This window comes from Mchenga conophoros, linkage group LG4 (genome assembly GCF_057382185.1).
Source record: "Mchenga conophoros isolate Kocher_MC1m ecotype Shallow Benthic linkage group LG4, M_conophoros_male_GT1.1, whole genome shotgun sequence".
Classification (NCBI taxonomy): Eukaryota; Metazoa; Chordata; class Actinopteri; order Cichliformes; family Cichlidae; genus Mchenga; species Mchenga conophoros.
In genome coordinates this window covers 26,855,322-26,877,338 of record NC_140529.1, presented here as the reverse complement: position 1 = coordinate 26,877,338, position 22,017 = coordinate 26,855,322, and the positions used below count along the sequence as shown (strand labels likewise).

General features: G+C 38.4%; 1 protein-coding gene across 2 annotated transcripts; it reads left to right on the top strand.

Moving 5' to 3' along the window:
* Positions 1–1,926: 1,926 nt before the first annotated feature.
* Positions 1,927–14,664, top strand: LOC146576247 (immunoglobulin lambda-1 light chain-like). Of its 2 annotated transcripts, none has more exons than XM_085271363.1 (4): positions 1,927–1,991; positions 2,086–2,412; positions 13,477–13,506; positions 14,188–14,664. In XM_085271363.1, exons 1-4 carry the CDS (start codon positions 1,952–1,954, stop codon positions 14,508–14,510), a joined length of 720 nt encoding a protein of 239 aa, XP_085127489.1. In that variant the 5' UTR covers positions 1,927–1,951; the 3' UTR covers positions 14,511–14,664. The 2 variants fall into 2 exon arrangements, with proteins under 2 accessions (XP_085127489.1, XP_085127490.1); XM_085271364.1 differs by lacking the exon at positions 2,086–2,412 and adding an exon at positions 3,347–3,677 and having other exon boundaries at positions 1,952–1,991; positions 13,472–13,506.
* The last annotated feature ends 7,353 nt before the right edge of the window (positions 14,665–22,017 follow it).

The following is a 22,017-nucleotide window of genomic DNA, read 5'->3' as shown; positions in this document are numbered from 1 at the left end:
AGAAGAACAATACTGTGAATGCTTTTCAAGCATTCACACTAATAATAATAAAGATTAGAAGAACAATACTGTGAATGCTTTTCAAGCATTCACACTAATAAAGATTAGAAGAACAATACTGTGAATGCTTTTCAAGCATTCACACTAACTAGAAAGTGCATTTTCTGAAGAAACTGCAGTGTGAATGCTTGAATCTGAATGTATGGACTGAAATGAATTAATTGCTGAATTTTGAGTTAAAAATATTGAATGAGATAAAAAAACAAAAAAACAACCTGAATTTAACCTGAAAACAAAAGTGCTGAACTGCTAAAAGCTGAAGGTTACACAGAAGAAGAAGTTGGAAAAAAGCTGAAAATGTTTTAATTGTAAATTAGAAAAACCTAAGAAATGAGAAAAGAACATTTAGAGTCAGAAAACATCTGAAAGAATATTAAAAGGTCATATTCTTTGAATCACTGAATGACTAAAATGTGATCCCTCCACTTGGACCCACACAGTTTAAAAAGTTTACATCTCTGAGCTTTGAAAGACAAGATGTTGGAAAAAGAACAACGATGGCGACGTTTTGAGGGTAAAATGATGGCTGTGACACTGTGGACACAGCAGCAGTTGAAAGAGAAGTGTTTAAGATAAATCTTGGCAGAGAGAGAGAGAGAGAGAGAGAGAGAGAGAGAGAGAGAGAGCTCGTTAAGCAGGCAGGTGTGAGCCTGGTTGCTATAGTGACTGCACCCAATGGCTCCATACACACGACACAGACATGCACCTCACTTTTGCTCCTTAAAATGAACAGAAAAGTCAGGCCGAAACAAATCGTTCCCAAATGAAAAGTAAAAGTCGTATTGACAAAATTCTTTCACCGTGAGCGACAGCAGCTTCTAGTCTACCAAATTCTCAGTTTTCATGTCTGTGGAGTTTATTATATGGACGTGGTGACAGTGGAAAGACACCATGCTCTTCTGATTTTCAAACGAACCTTCTGAGCCATTTTAACATTGGAGTCTATGGAAGAGTTGGAGGGAGGAGGCTGTGCATTGGCGACATTTATGAAAGAACCATAACACCTAGTACAATAGTAAAAACATTGGATGAAAGAGGACAGCCATGGCTACGTTTTGAGGGTAAAATCATACCTGTAGAGCAAACGCTGTGGACACAGCTGCAGTTTTAAAAAAGATTTTAAGATTAATTTTTTTGCTCCTCTCACTCTAGCAGTTGAGCTGTCTCACTCTAGCCCCAACATTCCGTCCCATACACACCCATTATAAATTTTGAAACGGGTGAAAAAACATCATGAAACTTAAACTGGAACTGAAGAAAAAGTATAATAGATATTGAAAAGATAAATACAAGTTGAATAGTTGAATGTCTTGTCTTCGTTTTAAAGTTTGAATGGTGGCTCTATGTCAATGTATGTGGAAGTAGTAAGAGTTTAAAAATGAGTAAGTTGAATGAGAATTTGAAGGGTCTCCCCATTGAAATACATGGGAAATTTTTGTTGAATAAAGTTGAATAAAATTAAAAATATAAATGTTAAAAATGAGAAAAGTAGAAGCAGTCATGTCCAAAAGAAGAGGAATCTAACGGTGTTTGAATGGTTTTTCTAAGTTGAACGGTTTTGAAGGAGTTAGATGCCAAAAAACGTACGGAATATATAATAATAAAGATTTGAAGAACAATACTGTGAATGCTTTTCAAGCATTCACACTAATAAAGATTAGAATAACAATACTGTGAATGCTTTTCAAGCATTCACACTAATTACCAACATCAGTGTTTATGAAAATAATGTTAATGATACAGTTTAGAGAAAGGGGGGGGGGGGGGGGAATCCAGTGCTCCTCCTCCTGTCAGTCTCTCTGAGTTTCAGTGACATATTTAATGGTTCACACCTCCTCTCCTCTACAGAAGGAGTCAAATCTCTTTTCCATTCCCAAAGCACAGTGACAACATGCTGGTGACTCTCTGTGCTCTCATCACTGCTCTAACATGTAAAGAGTCTAAAATATACTGAAGAATAGACCTCATGTTACATTTAAATGTCAGTGTGTTTCTCTTGACTCCATGTCTTTTTGTTATTTGCAGGTGTGAGTGCTGTGACGGTGCTGACACAGAAACCTCCTGTTTTATCAGTGAGGAAAGGAGAGACAGCCACCATGGACTGTAACCTGGGGACTGGTACTAATGCTGCTGCCTGGCATAAACAGATTCCAGGAGGAAGTCCTCAGTATGTGCTGAGGATGTATCATGGCTGGAGTTCTCCAACCTATGGCTCTGGGTTCTCCTCTCCAAAATTCACATCCACTCATCAGTCAACAACAGATTATCGTTTGATTATCAAGAATGTGGAGGAGGGAGACTCTGCAGTCTATTACTGTCAGACATGGGACAGCTCTGCTGATAGTGGGGTATCACAGTGATTTACACTGTGACAAAAACCTCCTCACAGATACTTCTGCTTTTTTATGCTCTTTGGCATCCTGATAAAAGACACCTTCAACAAACACACTGAAACCCCACCACCTTCAAATACTGTGTTATTTGTCTTGTTTTTTTAATTTTAATATTAATCATGAAAATCATGAAAAAAAGCCAAGAGGGGACTATTCAGTCAAAACTACTTAAATAATCATATACAAAACAGGAGACCAAAACTGTATGCTGTTATCTATAAGTAATATAACTTTAATAGACATCAGACTCAACTGATGAAATGGACAGAACCAGGGGATAGGAAAGACAAAGAAAACAGAAGTTGGGAAGAGGCTCAAGAGAAGGAGAGGGAAAGAAAAACAGAGAGACAGAGAAAAGACACTAAAAATCTGTTTGATCACCTGCTGGGGAAAAAAAAAACAAGCAAAAAGAGAACAACATAGTATGGAACCCACAGCAACAACCAACATAAGCATAAATAACAGTAAACAATAAATAATGAATGTTACTGAGCAGCACACAAGACCGACAAATCACAATATGTTTAGAGGCAGCAGCCAATCAATGGTGTATGTCTGTGAGTACCTTTTTGTACTCACCTGTGTGCAAACAGGTATTCACCACCAGCATTGTGCACCAGGATTAGAAGAGTTACATCCTGAGTGTTAGTAACAGTGGTGCTCAGTTTCATCAGTTTGCAATAATATGTGTCACAGTGATAATCAGATTGTTTAACTCTCAAGATGTAGATGAGAGAAACTATAATAAAATGTCTGTATCACAGTGATCTGTATTTGAACTCTTTGTTCAGTTGTTCAATATTCATTAATGACGTATTTCAGATTAGTAGTTATTTGTTGGATTCATAAATGTTTGTGTTTCTCTTGACTCCATGTCTTATTGTTGTTTGCAGGTGTGAGTGGTGTGACGGTGCTGACACAGAAACCTCCTGTTTTATCAGTGAGGAAAGGAGAGACAGCCACCATGGACTGTAACCTGGGGACTATTGATAACACTGTCTTTTGGTATAAACAGATTCCAGGAGGAGTTCCTCAGTATGTACTGAAGTTTTCTCATAGATATAGTTCTCCAAGCTATGGTTCTGGGTTCTCCTCTCCAAAATTCACATCCACTCATCAGTCAACATCAGATTATCGTTTGATTATCAAAAATGTGGAGGAGAGAGACTCTGCAGTCTATTACTGTAAGACATTTGACAGCTCTAACTCTGCTGTATCACAGTGATTTACACTGTGACAAAAACCTCCTCACTGATACTTCTGCTTTTTAATGCTCATTTTTTTCACAAGCTGACAAAAGACCCATTCAGATGAGAGTGTTCTTCTCATCTGTTTCATAGCCCATCTTTTTGGAGAAAGACATTTCACACATGTTCTTTATGTGTTTGTTGGCAGATGCTAATGCAGTGTTAGTGTTTATTCAGATACCTGCTGTCCACTCTAGGTAAAGAAGGTGTTCTCAGCTGCAACACAGAGAAATGGTTGAATTATGTTAGATGGTCTAAACATTAGTTTCTTTTTTTAAATTCATATAGCACATTTAATTACAACAGCAATTGACGAAAGTGCTGTATAAAAATACAAAATAACTAGTACCAAACACCAAATAAATATCAAATAACTCTCTTACTGTATTAAAAGCCAATGAATACAAAAGTGTTTTAAGATGAGATTTTAAAAGATTGACAGTAGGAGCCTGTCTGATGTGTAAGGGTAGATCAGGGGTAGGCAACTCCAGGCCTCGAGGGCCGGTGTCCTGCAGGTTTTAGATATCATTTGATTCGAGTAGTGATGGTAAATTTGATTCTTTTTACTGAATCGAGTTTTAATGAGTCACTCACCAAAGTGAATCGGCTTTTTTGAGTCATTTGATTCACTGAGTCAGTTGACCAGAGAGTGCAAAAAATGTACATTTTCACTCAAACTTAATTTGTTTCTCTTTTCATGTAAATCCCACTGCTAAGATGAACGATTCTAAAAAAAAAAAAAACAACAACTATTTTATAGAGCAAAAAAGACCAAAAACATTTCTAAAATTAAGCAATTTCCTATCAAAATTGCTTAATAAACATTTATTTTGTTTATTTTTATTTTATTAGCATTTTCCTTAAATGTATTAAATATATATTTTCTCATCTAAATGTCCACTGAGCTGTGAGCCAGGGTGCAGTAATGCGCCTTCACATTGGTTGCCAACCAAGAGGAAAAAGAAGCTGTGAGCCAGGAGGGAGGGGGTGAGTGAGTGAGTGATTCGTTCGCTCTATGATTCAGCACAGGAGGGAGGGGGTTAGTGAGTCCTGAGTGATTCGTTCGCTCTATGATTCAGCACAGGAGGGAGGGGGCAGTGGCGTGTCTAGAAAATTTTTGTTGGGGGGGCCAGGTAGGGGCACAGATTTGGAGAAGGGTGGCAGATGTAATTGGCAGATAATGTTAAAAACAATTCTACCAACCGTTAACCATAATTCAATAACCCTATAAACCTAATAACCAAATGCGCTTTTAACTCTTATTAGAATGAGATTTTAACCACTACGGTGCAAAGTTTTTAGATACTGCGTTGATAAAGTACAAGAGATACAATCAGTCAGTGTTTATTCAGCAGTCAAGGACATCAATATTTGCATAGTATTTTTACTGACATGTAGTGCACATATGTTTTGGGCAAAATCATTTTTGAATATCAAAATACGAACATTTTTAACATACAATTGGCAAATTAGCCAATGCCAATGCAAAACCAATGCCTATTAAAAAAAGAAGATAATCTTCTCACAATCTGGTGTTTGATTTTGAAACAGGAAAAAAGTGGGGAAACAAATGAAAAGACTAACATTTGAATAAAACCTGAAAGCAAGTAAATACTTTCTATGCTGCCTTATGGTAAACTTTGGTAATATTGATGTATAAAGAACAACACTGGCTGATGATGAATTACAGTCAGCTGGCATGGTGACACTGCCAGTATTAACCTGCAGGGATGGCCTGGGACAAAAAAATGGGCATTTTCACTACAGACCGGCCCACCAGGTATTAAAGCCATAAAGCCTTTGAATGAAAACAAATGCTGTTGTGACAGTGATGTACACTGTCTTTTTGGTATATGTATGATTTCTATACATTTTACATCAGATAAAAACTTTCTTCGCAAGATTCAGATAATTATTTAATAAAAGCTAGATATTTTAAATGAGAATAAGAAAGAAAAGTATTTCTTTGTGCCCCCCTCTCCCCATTAATGCCCTACCTGGCCCACTGGCAACACTTTGCTAGATCCGCCCCTGCACAGTTACCAGCTGTCAGCTACTTAGAAAAGGATCCTGGTGTTATTTGTCTCTCTGAAATAGTTCATAACTTCAACTCATTCATGTCACCTAAAAGGTAAACCTGTTTCTCCATCACCTGTTCAGCTCTGATGGTTCAGTAAGGACATCTCCTGGTTTCATCTTCATGTTTCCCTCTCACCACATATCCAAACCGATATCATGACCAGCAGCTTTACAGCTGTGGCTCCAGCAAACATCAGCTGATACTAGAAATTAATATTAAATAAATTCTAACAACAGCTGATCAAGCTTAAACGTGCTGCTGTTGTTTAGCGTGACATCCGCTGGTTTCCTGTTTCTGGCGCAAAGTGGGCGATAAACAAACAAGGGAGAAAAGCCGATCAGCTGATCATTGATCAGTTTCATGATTGAAGTAGCAACAGAAGACGGGGGGGGGAGAGAAGAGGCAGCTGTGCAGCATAACGACAGAATAACTCCAGCTTTGTGTCTTTTTCCATTCTAGCTAAAGTACGAGACAAACTGCGTCTCTTCTCAGCTCAATACGAAACGCGTAATATTTTCTCTGAATGAGGGACCATTCCATTTTTAAGGAGCCGTTGGCAACTCTACTAACCTTATGAATAAAATAAAGTTCACTATCAGTAACATCATAGCAACCGAACAGCTGTATAAACTCGTCATGCTAGCTCACGCAGTACGAGTTATTGTAACTGACTGTAAAAAGTCAGCACAACGAATATAAACTCCACCTAAACTTGGTTTATATCTGACCCAGATAGACTGCAGGTCATAACTTTTTACCTTAAGTTCAGTTCACCTGATACTCGGACCGGCGGCTGCCTCGTGGCTCTCCTCCTCCTGCCTCCCCTTCCCTCATCCACCTGTTGGCTCTGTGGAAGCTCCACCATAGCCACCACCAAACAACTGAGTTATTTTTACAAATCGGCCAGCATCTGGCCAATCCACCACCTCTCATTGTTCATGCCGTTACAAAAAAAATAAAAATAAATAAGTCATCAGCCCACCGTGCAAATGTCCGATGGCTAGTCCAGCTATGTTAACTTGTTAATCTTTCGCCGAAAAAATGTGTTCTGCGGTGCTGTGTTTCGTGCTTGGCTCTCCTACCTTTGCTAACATTCTGCTCACAGTGCAGAAGCCGGTGCTGCATTCACTTACCCTCGGATATCTGAGCTTCACTGTGAAACCATAATCGTACATTTGATATTTCATTAAATTTTATTGTTTTAGCTTCGGGGTGGCACCTGGAGTGGCCAGTCTGGTTGGGGCCGCTGGACACGCCACTGGGAGGGGGTGAGCGAGTCCTGGGTGATTTGCTTAAGCTTACGATTCAGCACAGGAAGGGAGGGGGTGAGTAGCTCAAATGTGTTGTTAGCATGTTAGCAGAGCGATGCTACTGTGAACCGAGGAGCTATTTTCTTGATGTGAGCTTCTACTCAGGGTTTTTTCTTCCAGTTCAGAGCAGAAATTTTTTTGTAAAGATACTGGATGTTGTGTTTTTCTCCACAATTTTAATTATAAGCTAGATACATTGCTGCTAACAGCAACAGGGATGAGTCAGTGAGTCAGTTGGGCTTGTGAATCATGATTCATGAGTTAGTAAAGTGATTCTCGAGTATTGAACGATTTGTTCATGATTCGTGCATCACTAGATTCAAGTGTGTTGACCCAGGGTGATATCTAAAACCTGGAGGACACTGGCCGTCGAGGCCTGCAGTTGCCTATCCCTGGTGTAGATTATATCACAGTTTAGGCTAGGGTTGCCAACCGTCCCTTAAAATACGGAATCGTCCCGTATTTCGAAACAAAAGTACACGTCCCGTATTGAGCTAATAAGGGACGCACTTTGTCCCGTAATACAGTGAGAATCAAAAGTAGTGTATAACTTTTAATGGAATTAACACTTTGTTTGAAAACATAATTCCCAGCCCCTCTCCTGCTTTGTGACCAATGAGCTGACAGCACACTTATGACAATTCGCGTATGACAATTCAGATTACCGCTCATCTCATTGGTCGAGGAAAGGTCGCTTGCGGAGAAAATACCGGAAGACAACAGATGACCACAACAACAAGCATGACCAACAGGGAAACAAACGCCGACACTGCGGTGCAAGTCTCGGACGACAGTACACCTAAAGCTGGGCAGACACTGTGTGATTTTTTCAGTCACATTATTCAGCTCCTGCTCAAACTGCACGATTGACTCACAGGGGTTAGAAGTTGGTAGGTCATGATGCAGGTCTCACACTATACTGCCCGATGCTCTGATGCGACCTGAGTGCGCACACTGTGCCTCCATAAAATGAAGGTTATAACAGAAAATCTCTCTCTCTCTGTCTTTCACTCACACAGACACACCACCCAGTGGCGTGTCTAGAAAATTTTTGTTGGGGGGCCAGGTAGGGGCACAGATTTGGAGAAGGGTGGCAGATGTAATTGGCAGATAATGTTAAAAACAATTCTACCAACCGTTAACCATAATTCAATAACCCTGTAAACCTAATAACCGAATGCGCTTTTAACTCTTATTAGAATGAGATTTTAACCACTACGGTGCAAAGTTTTTAGATACTGCGTTGATAAAGTACAAGAGATACAATCAGTCAGTGTTTATTCAGCATTCAAGGACATCAATATTTGCATAGTATTTTTACTGACATGTAGTGCACATATGTTTTGGGCAAAAACATTTTTGAATATTAAAATACGAACATTTTTAACATACAATTGGCAAATTAGCCAATGCCAATGCAAAACCAATGCCTGTTAAAAAAAAGAAGATAATCTTCTCACAAACTGGTGTTTGATTTTGAAACAGGAAAAAAGTGGGGAAACAAATGAAAAGACTAATATTTGAATAAAACCTGAAAGCAAGTAAATACTTTCTATGCTGCCTTATGGTAAACTTTGGTAATATTGATGTATGAAGAACAACACTGGCTGATGATGAATTACAGTCAGCTGGCATGGTGACACTGCCAGTATTAACCTGCAGGGCTGGACTGGGACAGAAAATCGGGCATTTTCACTACAGATTGGCCCACCAGGTATTAAAGCCATAAAGCCTTTGAATGAAAACAAATGCTGTTGTGACAGTGATGTACACTGTCTTTTTGGTATATGTATGATTTCTATACATTTTACATCAGATAAAAACTTTGTTCGCAAGATTCAGATAATTATTTAATAAAAGCTAGATATTTTAAATGAGAATAAAAAAGAAAAGTATTTCTTTGTGCCCCACCTTTCCCTGTTAATGCCCTACATGGACCCCTGGCAACACTTTGCTAGACCCGTCCCTGCACAGTTACCAGCTGTCAGCTACACAGAAAAGGATCCTGGTGTTATTTGTCTCTCAGAAACAGTTCATAACTTCCCTTCAACTCATTCCTGTCACCTAAAAGGTAAACCTGTTTCTCCATCACCTGTTCAGCTCTGATGATTCAGTAAGGACATCTCCTGGTTTCATCCTCGTGTTTCCCTCTCACCACATATCCAAACCGACATCATGACCAGCAGCTTTACAGCTGTGGCTCCAGCAAACATCAGCTGATAGTAGAAAGCAATATTAAATAAATTCTAACAACAGCTGATCAAGCTTAAACGTGCTGCTGTTGTTTAGCGCGACATCTGCTGGTTTCCTGTTTCTGGCGCAAAGTGGGTGATAAACAAACAAGAGAGACGATCAGCTGATCATTGATCAGTTTCATGATTGAAGTAGCAATAGAAGAGGCAGCTGTAAAGACAGAATAACTCCAGCTTTGTGTCTTTTTCCATCCTAGCTGAAGTACGGGACAAACTGTGTCTCTTCTCAGCTCAATACGAAACGCATAATATTTTCTCTGAATGAGGGACCATTCCATTTTTTAAGGAGCTGTTGGCAACTCTACTAACCTTATGAATAAAATAAAGTTCACTATCAGTAACATCATAGCAACCGAACAGCTGTATAAACTCGTCATGCTAGCTCACACAGTATGAGGTATTGTAACTGACTGTAAAAAGTCAGCACAACGAAAATAAACTCCACCTAAACTTGGTTTATATCTGACCCAGATAGACTGCAGGTCATAACTTCTTACCAGAAGTTCAGTTCACCTGACACTCGGACCGGCGGCCGCCTCGGGTCTCTCCTCCTCCTGCCTCACCTTTCCCTCATCCTCCTGCCTCACCTTTCCCTCATCCACCTGTTGCCTCTGTGAAAGCTCCGCCATAGCCACCACCAAACAACTGAGTTATTTTTACACATCGGCCAGCATCTGGCCAATCCACCACTTCTCATTGTTCATGCCGTTACAAAAATAAATAAATAAATGAGTCATCAGCCCACCATGCAAACGTCCGATGGCTAGTCCAGCTATGTTAACTTGTTAATCTTTCGCCAAAAAAATGTTTTCTGCGGTGCCGTCTTTCCTCTCCTACCTTTGCTAACATGATGCTCATAGTGCAGAAGCCGGTGCTGCATTCACTTACCCTCGGATATCTGAGCTTCACTGTGAAACCATAATGGTATATTTGATATTTCATTAAATTTTATTATTTTAGCTTCGGGGTGGCACCTGGAGTGGCCAGTCTGGTTGGGGGGGTGGCCTGTGCCCCCCGAGGCCACCCCGCTGGACACGCCATTGACACCACCACCATCAACTTTGCTAAATTGCTAATGAAAAACATTGATCAGGCAGCTGTGATTAAGCAGCAGTGTAGATCCAACTATTTTCACGGTTGTTGTGGTCGTGATAATTTTGTGATGCCACATCGAAAAGGCTCGGATGAGCTTTCCAAAGTTCTACAAGTTGTGCCTCCATCGCTTGTGTCCAGATCACACGCTGCACAGCCGTGCTGCTCCGTCTTTTACACCAACGTTTACGTGTTTGCGCGTGTGCAGTGTGAGCGGCTGTGGTGACACCCTCACGAGCGATTGATGATCGGGAGCTGGTCGTGAGGTGTTAATCACTTCTCTTTACCCCACGTATACTACACGACGCACGATGAAGGCCAAAATCGGTCCGATCACTCAAAAATCGTCTCAAAATGGGCCAAAAATCGCACAGTGTCTGCCCAGCTTAAGCCCAGCATTAGAGCAGCAATGTTTGTTCCCCTCAGAGAAAGGGAAGAATGGGAAAAGGAAAACACCTGGCTGGAAAAAGTTAATATGGGCATGTGCAGTGAATATCAGCGCTATGTGACTAGAAGTGTGATAATATAATTTATTTTGTGTAATAAACAACTGCAAGGATAGATGATTACAACAAATAGATGACTAATACATAAAAGTAATACATAGATGAATAATGATGATGAGTTATGATGCGTAATCATGGGAACAAGTGGGTTTACAAACAGGAGCAGCTGATTAGCATTAGAAAAGCTGAAATAATACCTCAACTGAAGCCAATTGTACTAAATGCACTAAATGTGCACTGTTACAAGAATGTTTTTCTTTCTATTGTTTTCTATTATTTTAAGTTAAGCAGGACAGGGTTCTTTTAAAGAAAGATTTACTTATATTCTCAAAAGTTAAGCATGACAGGCTTCTGTTTAAGAAAGAGACCTGTTTTACTGTGTTAATGTTGTCATTTTGAGCTAAAAATAAACGGCTAAATGATCATTTGTTTCATATGTGTTCATATCACAAAGAATACACATCTACTTAAATCAAATTCAAGTCAAAGGGTTAAAAAAATAATTTCACACATAAAAAAAGAGCTAGAAAATTCACCACACTGGGAAGGGTGAAGACAACTGGGTCGCCCGGCCCTGGCCACGAGGTGTCCCTTATTTATTTTTCAGGGAGTTGGCAACCCTAGTTTAGGCGTTACAACCCCAAACACTCGATCGCCTCTGTGAACCAGCCTTGACATTGGTATGGCTAAAAGCAAAAGATTATTTGATCAACAAGATCTAGAGGGCACATAAGGCTGTAAGAGGTCAGACAAATATCCAATTCAGGGCTTTGTAAGTCAACAATAAAATTTTAAAATCAATTCTGAAGTGAACAGTGAGCCGGTGAAGATAGGCAAGCACCGGGGAAATATGTTCATGTCTATTGGTTCGGGTCAGAAGACGAGCTGCAGCATTTGTCAAAGTCATTATGGCAGCTTACTTGGCTTCCGAACCTCTATCCCCAGAGCTGTACTTTTTAACACAAATATATCTACTTTCTACTCCGTACATTTTCAAAACAGAATTGTTGCATTTGGTTCATTTATAGCGTTCACGCTATAGGCTGGAAGGAGTGCAGGTGTCTTCAGGTACTACAGAATCTAGCTAGCTCTACAGAAGAGGATGAGGAATTAAGAAAGTGACTGGCAGATGTTGATGCAGTGATAGCGTTGACCCAGACGGCTGCTGTCCACACAGTTTCTTCAGGTCAACAAGCTGTTGTCAACTGCAACATTGAGAGAGATGATAGGAATTCTGTTAGCTGCTATAAACAAGTTCCTAGAGGGCTTCCTCGGTATGCTTTAAGATTTCACTATTCTGAGAGCTCACACAGCTTTGAAACAAGATGCAGACAGATTCAACTCTACATCCTAATGAATTATTGATTATCACTAAAATATCAAGCGGACAGAAACAGGAGCAGTGCATTAATGTCAGACATGGGATGACTCTGCTGATGATTCCATATCAGTTATTTACATTGTGGGAAAAAATTTCCTCAGCATTGTCTTTGCTTTCTTTGAATCTTTTACTTGAAGACAGTCCCATCAAGAAAACTCTAGGTAACATATAACCTTCAAATAACCCGTTATTAAACAACGGCTATCAAATTTTTAAAAAATTATTTTAAACCTTCATTATTAAAAATAGCTAGAGTAAATGTAATAGTATTTAGATTACTCAAATTTGATCACTGTTACACTTTGTTTAACACTTAATACTTAATAAGAACGTTAATAAGATGCAGCTATTAAAATTAAGCCTACACTAAACTCTGATTAGAGCTTCTAGATTGAGAAAATTTAAAGAAGCTTAATTTGGATTAATCAGAAACACATTTATAAAAATGGAAATGAAGAAATGTTAGGACAACTTTTGATTTCTTTGTAAGACATGGTTGTCAAACACTATGCGACCGATGCTCTCTTTTATCTGCTCTAACATGGTGGATCCTACATGTTAGAACATGTCTATTTCATTTTATAGCCTGTACAAGACAAAAAACATTAAATAAAATTATTTAATCTGTTTTTATTTTCTGAGAGGTGGGGATTCAGCAAAAGTGTTGACCCAATTAACCAGTTCTCAGTTCTGAGATTTCATCATTCTTACAGGTCAACTGCATTTTCTGCAGGATTCTCCTCAGACAGATTAATATCTAAATCCTGACCAAACACTGATTTCAAGTCTATTATCAATCATGCAGAGACAGGAGACTCTGCAGTGAGTTCCTGTTAGACATTGGAAGACTCTCCCAAGAAAGCTGGTTCATAGAGAAGCAGACTGTGGCCAAAATCTTATTGAGAGACAGTACAGCTCTGATTAATGCTGGCCAATAATGAGGACTTTATTAAATCTTGCACAAAACAAGTGACATGAAGGAATAAACACGACTACACAGAGAGAGACACAGTTATAAAATACAAACAGATGAAGTGAATGAGATTGTGACAGTGAAAGTTAATCTCTACAGGATGTTTCAGTTCCTCTCCCCTCATCAGTGACAGTCAGGAGGTTTTTGTACAGCCATGTATACAAACTGAATCACTGTGGTATTCGGACAAGGCACCAAGCTGATTGTGACAAGTAAGTACTTTTTAAATGATCATAAAACAACAGAGATTTTGCAAAAACCTGCTGATGACTACTTAATTCAATATGTTTCTTGTTCTGCATAATTTTTTATGATTTTGTACAATCTGAAATAGTTTCAGGTTGTCTCATATACAGCAGACATGAATTACATGTTTAAAAAATGTGAAATGGTGTCAAACCAGTTCTATGAAAATGGTGTGAAATATGTTGTTTTTCTGTTCTTATTGCTTTTAATTTATGTTTAGGTTGGAATTTCAAAAACATACATAGGCCCATTTTCTCTTTCTTGAATAGTTGTTAACACTGTTACTAAAGTTCAAAATTACTTTGAAGTGATTAGAACTTTTCTTTGATATGAAAGAAAATTACCCACATTAGCTGACATGTTATGCAGAAACCTGTAGAATTAAATCAAATATATCTTACATGGAAAGTCAAACAGTAATTAATCATATTTTATTTGGTAAAAATATAAAAAGAAATTCAATGTTGGATCTATATATTTTTGTATTGTACATTAGTTTTGTTTTCTTCTAACTTCATAACAAATGTTATGTTTATTCCATATTGAGTCTTCTTGATTTCTTCTGGTTTTATGACTTCATTTCCAATTTCCTTCTTTCCTTTCATTTCTCTTTTTTTGTTTTCTGAACATCCTTCATGTATTTTCAGGCTCCAGCCTCTCTCCTCCTGTCCTGACAGTCTTCCCTCCGTCCAGTGCTGAGCTCCAGTCCGACACAGCTTCTCTGGTCTGTCTGTCCAGTCAGTCTGTGCCTTTTGCAGATGTGAACTGGTTGGCTGCTGGGAGTCCAGTGAGCAGTGGGATCTCTACCAGCACTGCTGTTCAGAGATCAGACCAGACTTACCAAATCAGCAGCTCTCTGACCATCCAGACATCAGACTGGAACATGGATAAGGTTTATACATGTAAAGTGTCTTTGGGCTCACAGACTTCAGAGAAAACCATCAAGAAGTCAGAATGTCCCACTGAATAGTCGAGGATCAGAATGTGCATTTAAAATCTGCTTCTTTACTGCTTGTGCTGTTTGCTCATTACAGTCTTTACGTGTTAGAAATCAAAATAATGCAAAAGGTTTAAGTCATGTATTCATTAGCTGGTTTTTAACAAGTATTTTCAGGAATTCATGTTTTGCATTAACTTAATAAAAGCATTGATTTAAAAATGTGTTTTTTTTGTGAATAAATGGGAAATTGTGCCACTGTTTTGCACTAACATAAATTTAAGGTGATTGAAATGAACTGTTACATTTTAGAGAGGGGCACACCGAGGAAAACAACACTCATAAGCACAAAATTTTCAATTTTCTTGCTCCCATAGTTAAAACACAAGTATATTCTGACATACAGACTAAGTAATATTTGACCACTAGAGAGCATCATTTAATATTTCTTCATAAGAGTAAGAGAGAAGGTAAGTGTCACTGGTTTAAAATGTTGGTTGTAGATTTGCAAATGTATCTTCACTCTCAGTTAGTGAAGCATCACCTCTCTGTGCTTCTGTTTCTTCATTTCCAGGATGCACCTGCAGGTCTTAGTAACTCAAGTAAATGGCAAATAAGCTCCCTGTAAAATAAAATGGACCTGCTGTTTTTAATGGAAGTGTTTCAGGTCATATCCTTTGATCATTCAGAGACAGCTGAGCACGGTACGATGTTTGCCTAAACTTAACTTACTTACTGTTAAAGAACACTAAATGAAGTCCAGTTATGAAACTAAGCCTTTCTGCATCTTTCTGCTGTCATTTGTTGTTTTGCATTGAACATTAAAACCATTACATATAACCAGTCGGTAATATCTAACAAGAACAGAAGTTGAATGAAAAACACAAAACACTGTGCAGAAGACCCAGGACCATGACACATGAATGCAATCCATTCCTTCCACTTTTGTGAAAAGGCGTCTCCTTTAGACCTTTGCAAGAAACCCATCCTCTCATAAAGATATCCTTTATATACCCTTTAATTACTCCAAGATAGAGCATCATGGGATCTACAGGGATTTTGCCACCTATTTCCTTTCTTAGAGTTAAACATGTATCGTCCCAAAATGTTTGAACTTTCATGTCCAAAGATTTTGTGAGTGGGTGTCATTCATGTGACCACATTGCCTCCTGCTGCTGTGACTCACATTGCTTTTAAGGTGTAACAAAGACACAAATTCAATTTTTTCTAACCAATTTCTCTCCAGTCTGTTGAGCTTGTGTGTCACCCACATAGAAGATAAATTCTCCTTTGTTATTTGTATGTCTAGTTCTTTTTTGTTTTAATGTAGGTATTATTCCCTTTGTGTTTCTGGAGGCCTTGGTATATTTTTCCAATTATTCTGTTTATATGTTTCAGTCTTTATATATACACTATGATGCTAATAAAGAAATAAATGAAGACAAAGGAAAAACAATATTACGATGATGTAATAGGGAGAATGGAGGAGACACAGCTCCTCCTCCTGATACTTGTATTAAATGGCTCCTCCAGCGACTTTTCTCGAAATCAGTTCTTAGTTCAAGTCGACATCATGCTGGTGACTCTCTGTGCTCTCATCACTGCTCTAACATGTAAACATTTTGACTTATTTTGCACACATATATTTTATTGTCAGTGTGTTTCTCTTGACTGCATGTCTTCTTGTTGTTTGCAGGTGTGAGTGGTGTGACGGTGGTGACACAGAAACCTCCTGTTTTATCAGTGAGGAAAGGAGAGACAGCCACCATGGACTGTAACCTGGGGACTGTTACTAATGAACCTGCTTGGTGGTATAAACAGATTCCAGGAGGAGTTCCTCAGTATGTAGTGAGGTTTCGTCATGACTGGAGTTCTCAATACTATGGCTCTGGATTCTCTTCCCCAAAATTCACATGTACTCATCAGTCAACAACAGATTATCGTTTGATGATCAAAAATGTGGAGGAGGGAGACTCTGCAGTCTATTACTGTAAGACATGGGACATCTCTGTTAAGGAGTACGCATCACAGTGATTTACACTGTGACAAAAACTTCCTCACTATTACTTCTGCTTTTTGGGTACAAACTCAGTGCACCATATAAACAATTAGTTCTTAAACATTGCTCTTTTAAATGTATTCATTGTATTTCTTTATTTATTTCCACTTTCACTTTAAATAAACAAAGGACCAAAATATTCACATATTATTCACACATAAAACCTCACATCATCAGCTTTTAATATTATTGTACTGTAAAACATGTTTGATGAAAAAACATTCTCAACATATTAACCGGTTAATCTGATTTCAAGCCACAGTACGAAGAAAAATGAGACCACACAAATCCTCTTTATATTACAGTTCAATAATTTCACTAATTCATGCTTCACTAAAATTCAGTCAAAAAAAAAAAAAACAAGACTCAGATCAGATCAGCTAGTTGCAGAGATTTATTCTTTTGAATCAGCTTTAGTTCATCAGAAACATGTTAATGAGGTAGAAAGAGAATGTAAACATCCGTGTTGGTCAAGTTACTTGAAAAAAGTAATCAGTAACTAATTACCGATTACTTCCCCAAAAAGTAATCCCGTTACTTTACTGGTTACTTATTTTCAAAAGTAATTAATTACTTAGTTACTTTTTAAAAACACGATTTACAACCTGAATAGGTGATAGAGCGATAGATCTTTCAGCCCAATTCTACTTTTTCTGCATAATCCATCATACAAAATGTAATCAAATGGAAAAGTCTCTTTTTAAAACTTGTTTTATTAGTTTTAACCTTTTAACTTTATGCATCAAGCAAAAATTTAATTATATGCAACATTCTCTGACTGGAAGAAATTTTCTGCACATTCCAGCACATAAAATATTTTTTTTTGTGTGTGTGTTTACACTCACTCTTTCAAATAGATGCAAGTAAAACACAGCAGAAAATAAATAAAGTCAAAGACTCAGCGGTCCTATTTTCACCTGTAAAGCAGGACTGGGGGTAGGCAGAGGTTTACCCTGGTGCAGGTGTGCCGCGGTCAGTTGAAGAATCCGCGAGTTTCTCTGTGAATTTCCCATTACGTCGTTGCGCACTCGGTGTTTGCTTGGAAGTTTAGGGGTTTTTTTCACTGTAAAAAGTTTTCTTCCCATGCACAACGGACGCTAATGTTTTTGTCACTTTTTATGGAATCAAACTCAAAATAAGGTCAGTACTTCCACGCTTTAAATGCTGCACACTCTCTCCCGCACTCGATATATGATCCATTGTTGATCTGCACACAGCTGTTGTCACGAATGTTGCACTCGCTTACGTCACTGTCATGAGACATTCTCGCAAAAAAATCACGGTTTTAGTAACGCAGTAACGCAGTGTTCCTACAGGAAAGTAACGGTAATCTAATTACCGTTTTTGCAGTAGTAATCCCTTACTTTACTCGTTACCTGAAAAAAGTAATCGGATTACAGTAACGCCTACTGCCCATCTCTGGTAAACATATACAGATAAGGTAATTTCCCTGTGTTTATTTCTATTGCTTTTTTTGTTTGTTGACGGAGGAAAACACAGGGCTTAAATACACAGGGAGTAACGAGGGGATCAGACACATCTGGGAGCAATCACACAGGGACATGGAGGAAGCAAAACTGGAAATATTTACAAAGGATGCGAGACTATCAAAGTAAAAGACACAGATTTGACACGAAGATCCAACTGACTGCGAAGACAGAGCGAACATGGGTCACAGAGACAAGGGTAACTAACACTCACAGGGAGACATGACTGACTGGGGAGACACAGGAGATGAACAAACACAGAGACAAGGGTGACTCGACATGAAGCGGTGAACACAGGAACAGCACAGAGAAAACACAGCAGCAGAGACTAAACACAGGCTGAGATAAACACTGAGGGAGGGAGAACTAAGGTCACTGAAAACTTAAAAGGAAACCAAAATCATGAACAACAGTAATCAAAGATTATAAATCTAAAACCTGAAAGACAAATACTGAGTCGCAGACCCAGGACTGTGACATATACACTGATTAAGTCATTTATATTAGTTTTTGTAGAGCAAATTCAAAGAAAATTATATACCATACCATACCATACCAACTTTATTTCTAAAGCACTTTAACATAAAACCAGAGTTTCACAAAGTGCTGTACATGTTAATAGCATACGTAAAGAAAATTAAAATGAGATACGATAAAATAAATAGATACAATAAATTAAAACATGTTAACGATAAAATAAATAGATAAAATAAATTGAAACATGTTAAAACAAATTGAGTCAACCCCTCTAATCAATGCCAAAGGCTTCAGCGAATAAATATGTTTTAAGAAGACTTTTAAATTCAGAGAGAGAAGAGGCCTGCCTAACATGCAAGGGCAGATCATTCCACAACTTTGGAGCAGCTACAGCAAAAGCACGATCACCTTTAAATTTATACTTAGTTTTCGGTACCTTAAGGAGCTGCTGATTGGCGGACCTAAGGGAACGGGCAGGTGTATATGGTTGTAGTAGCTCCGAGAGGTAGGGGGGGGCCAGGCCATTAAGAGATTTAAAAGCAAATAAGAGAATTTTAAAAACAATCCTAAAATGTACAGGTAGCCAGTGGAGTGAAATTAAAATAGGGGTAATGTGCTCAAACTTTTTTGTTCCAGTTAAAAGACGTGCTGCAGCATTTTGCACAACCTGCAGGCGCCTAATGGACGCATCACTAACCCCAAAATAAAGTGCATTACAATAATCCAGCCTAGAAGTAACAAAGGCATGGATTACTGTCTGAAAATGCTGTTTCGATAAGATAGGCTTTATTTTGGCTAATTCCCTCAAATGAAAAAAGCTAGATCTTACAACAGCTCTGACCTGGCTTTCAAGTTTAAGATTTGCCTCTATTTTAACTCCCAGATTAGTGATGACTGGTTTAACATACTGTGCCAGTGAACCAAGATCTATAATAGTGGCCTCAGAAGCGCCACCAAAAACCATCACTTCTGTTTTCTGTTCATTAAAATGTAAAAAGTTCAAAGCCATCCAGGCCCTTATTTCATCAAGGCATCTGAGCAGCGGGTCTACTGAGAAGCCATTTATCTTTTTAAGTGGGAAATAAATCTGGGAGTCATCGGCGTATGATATCATTGAGTTTGAAACAATAATGCTCATATAATGGCAATGTTCACTGTATGAAATTATGAATTATTAATATCAGTAATTTAGTCTTTTATAAATAAAAGCTGTTTTTCTGAATCTCCTCCTCTTTCAGTTCTGCTTCTCTGTGTCTTTATAAGCTTCAGTATCTCTTCTCACTACATCCCCTCTCATCTTTCAGGATCAGTTTCTCCACCTACTATCATAGTGCTGGGGACCCTCTGTGCTCTCATCTCTGCTCTGACGTGTAAGATGTTCTTATTGATTTTAAAATCTGTATATTTTTAGGTAAATCTTTCACTCATTTTTTTTTCTCGGTTTCTTGGCAGATGTTGATGCAGTGATAGCGTTGACCCAAACACCTGCTGTTCACACAGTTTCTTCAGGTCAACAAGCTGTTCTCAGCTGCAACATAGAGAGATATGATGGGAATTATGTTAACTGGTATAAACAAGTTCCTGGAGGGCCTCCTCAGAATGGTCGAAGTTTTCACTATTCTGGCAGCTCACTTGAATTTGGAACAGGATTCTCCTCTGATGGATTCAACTCTAAATCCTCATCAAACATTGATTCCTAGTTCATAATTAAACAGGCAGAAACAGGAGACTCACAGTCTATTACTGTAAGATGGGACAACTCTGCTAACAGTGGAGTATCACAGGGATTCACACTGTGACAAAACCTCCACACTGATACTTCTGCTTTTTAAGACTCTTTCACAACCTGGTAAAAGACACCTCTAACAAACAAACCTTCAAATAGTGTATTATTTGTTTGTTCATTTTTAAAAAAAATATTTATCATTGAAATCATGAACAAAGCCAACTGGGGAAAATCCATATTCATCCATCCATCCATTCGCTTCCGCTTATCCTTTTCAGGGTCGCGGGGGTGCTGGAGCCTATCCCAGCTGTCAGTCAATAACTACTCATATGCAAAATCATATACAAAAAGCAGACCTACATTGTATGCATGTACGTATAAGTAATATAAATTTAGACACCAGACTCAACTCTTAAATAGTTATAAACATAGATTCAGCATCATTAAATGTAAGAAAAGAAGAAAATGTGTGATGTGTGACGATAAGGACATTTGCATTTGAACTAAAATTGTTCAAGGAACTGCCTGTAATGGTTCAAGTCTCTGATGGAGCTGATGGAGAGTTTTTAAATGAGGACAATTCACTTTACTTTGTAACAGGATTCTCCTCAGACTGACTAAATTCTGCATCATCCTTAGACATGGATTTAGAGTTAAAAGGAGGAGGGTAAGCATTGTACTGCACTGAAACATAGACTCTATTGAGTAGAACATAACACAATCATGAATACTGAGACAAAAAACAAACAAAACACAACTGAGTGACTGAGTTAACATTTCCAACCATTAATTGTAGAACAAAACAAATGAATACAAAAATGAATTTGAGTGTCTAAAACCAAAATGTTTTAGTAAACGCAAATTAGTCAGTCCTCTAATTGTTGTGTTTAACTCTCAAGATGTAGATGAGCGACACTGGTATTTGTTTTTGTGAATCAGGGGAACTGTATCAAAACGCCTGTATCACAGTGATTTCATTTGTGAGAAATACCACAAAACTCATGTGGCTCAAGTTTGCAATGAAACAGGAGCCCACACAGTTCTAGTACTAAAATTATTCTCTTTTTTGAACTCTTTATTCAGTTGTTTAATGTTCATAAATGGCGTAACATTTTATCAAATGTTCTCCTAATCCTAAACACTCCAGTTTCATGTGAATTTCCAGAGAAGTTCATACATTTCAAGGTTTTTGATTATGTAATTATAGCAGGTAACTGTAAGGGTTAGCGGGATTCTGATCTTTTTTTTTTTTTTTGTCCAAACATAAAAACTGGTAATGGTAAAAGCATCAGTAATAAACCTGAAGGACATAGCAACCATCCATCCATACATACATCTTCTTCCACTTATCCAGGGCCGGGTCTCAGGGGCAGCAGCCTAAGCAGAGGACCCCAGACCTCCTCCAGCTTCTCTGGGGGAACATCAAGGTGTTCTGAGGCCAGCCGAGAGATATGCATATCCGGGGTCTGCCCCAGGGAATCTTCCCAGTCAGACATGCCTGGAACACCTCACCCAGGAGACATAGCAAACAATTTTTGATAATAAAATGCAGCAGCACAATTTTAAGGGAGCGGAGGGAGACATCACAATCACCAATATTTATTAATACAAAAACAGAATTACCCTCCACTGAACATAAATTACCCAAACATCGCAAACTACGCAGATTTAGCTCCTCCTCCTGTCAGTCTCTCTGAGTTTCTGTCACATATTTAATGGCTCACACCTCCTCTCCTCCTACAGAAGCAGTGCCCTCTTTCTAGGTCACAGGTCTCAACACACAGTGACAAC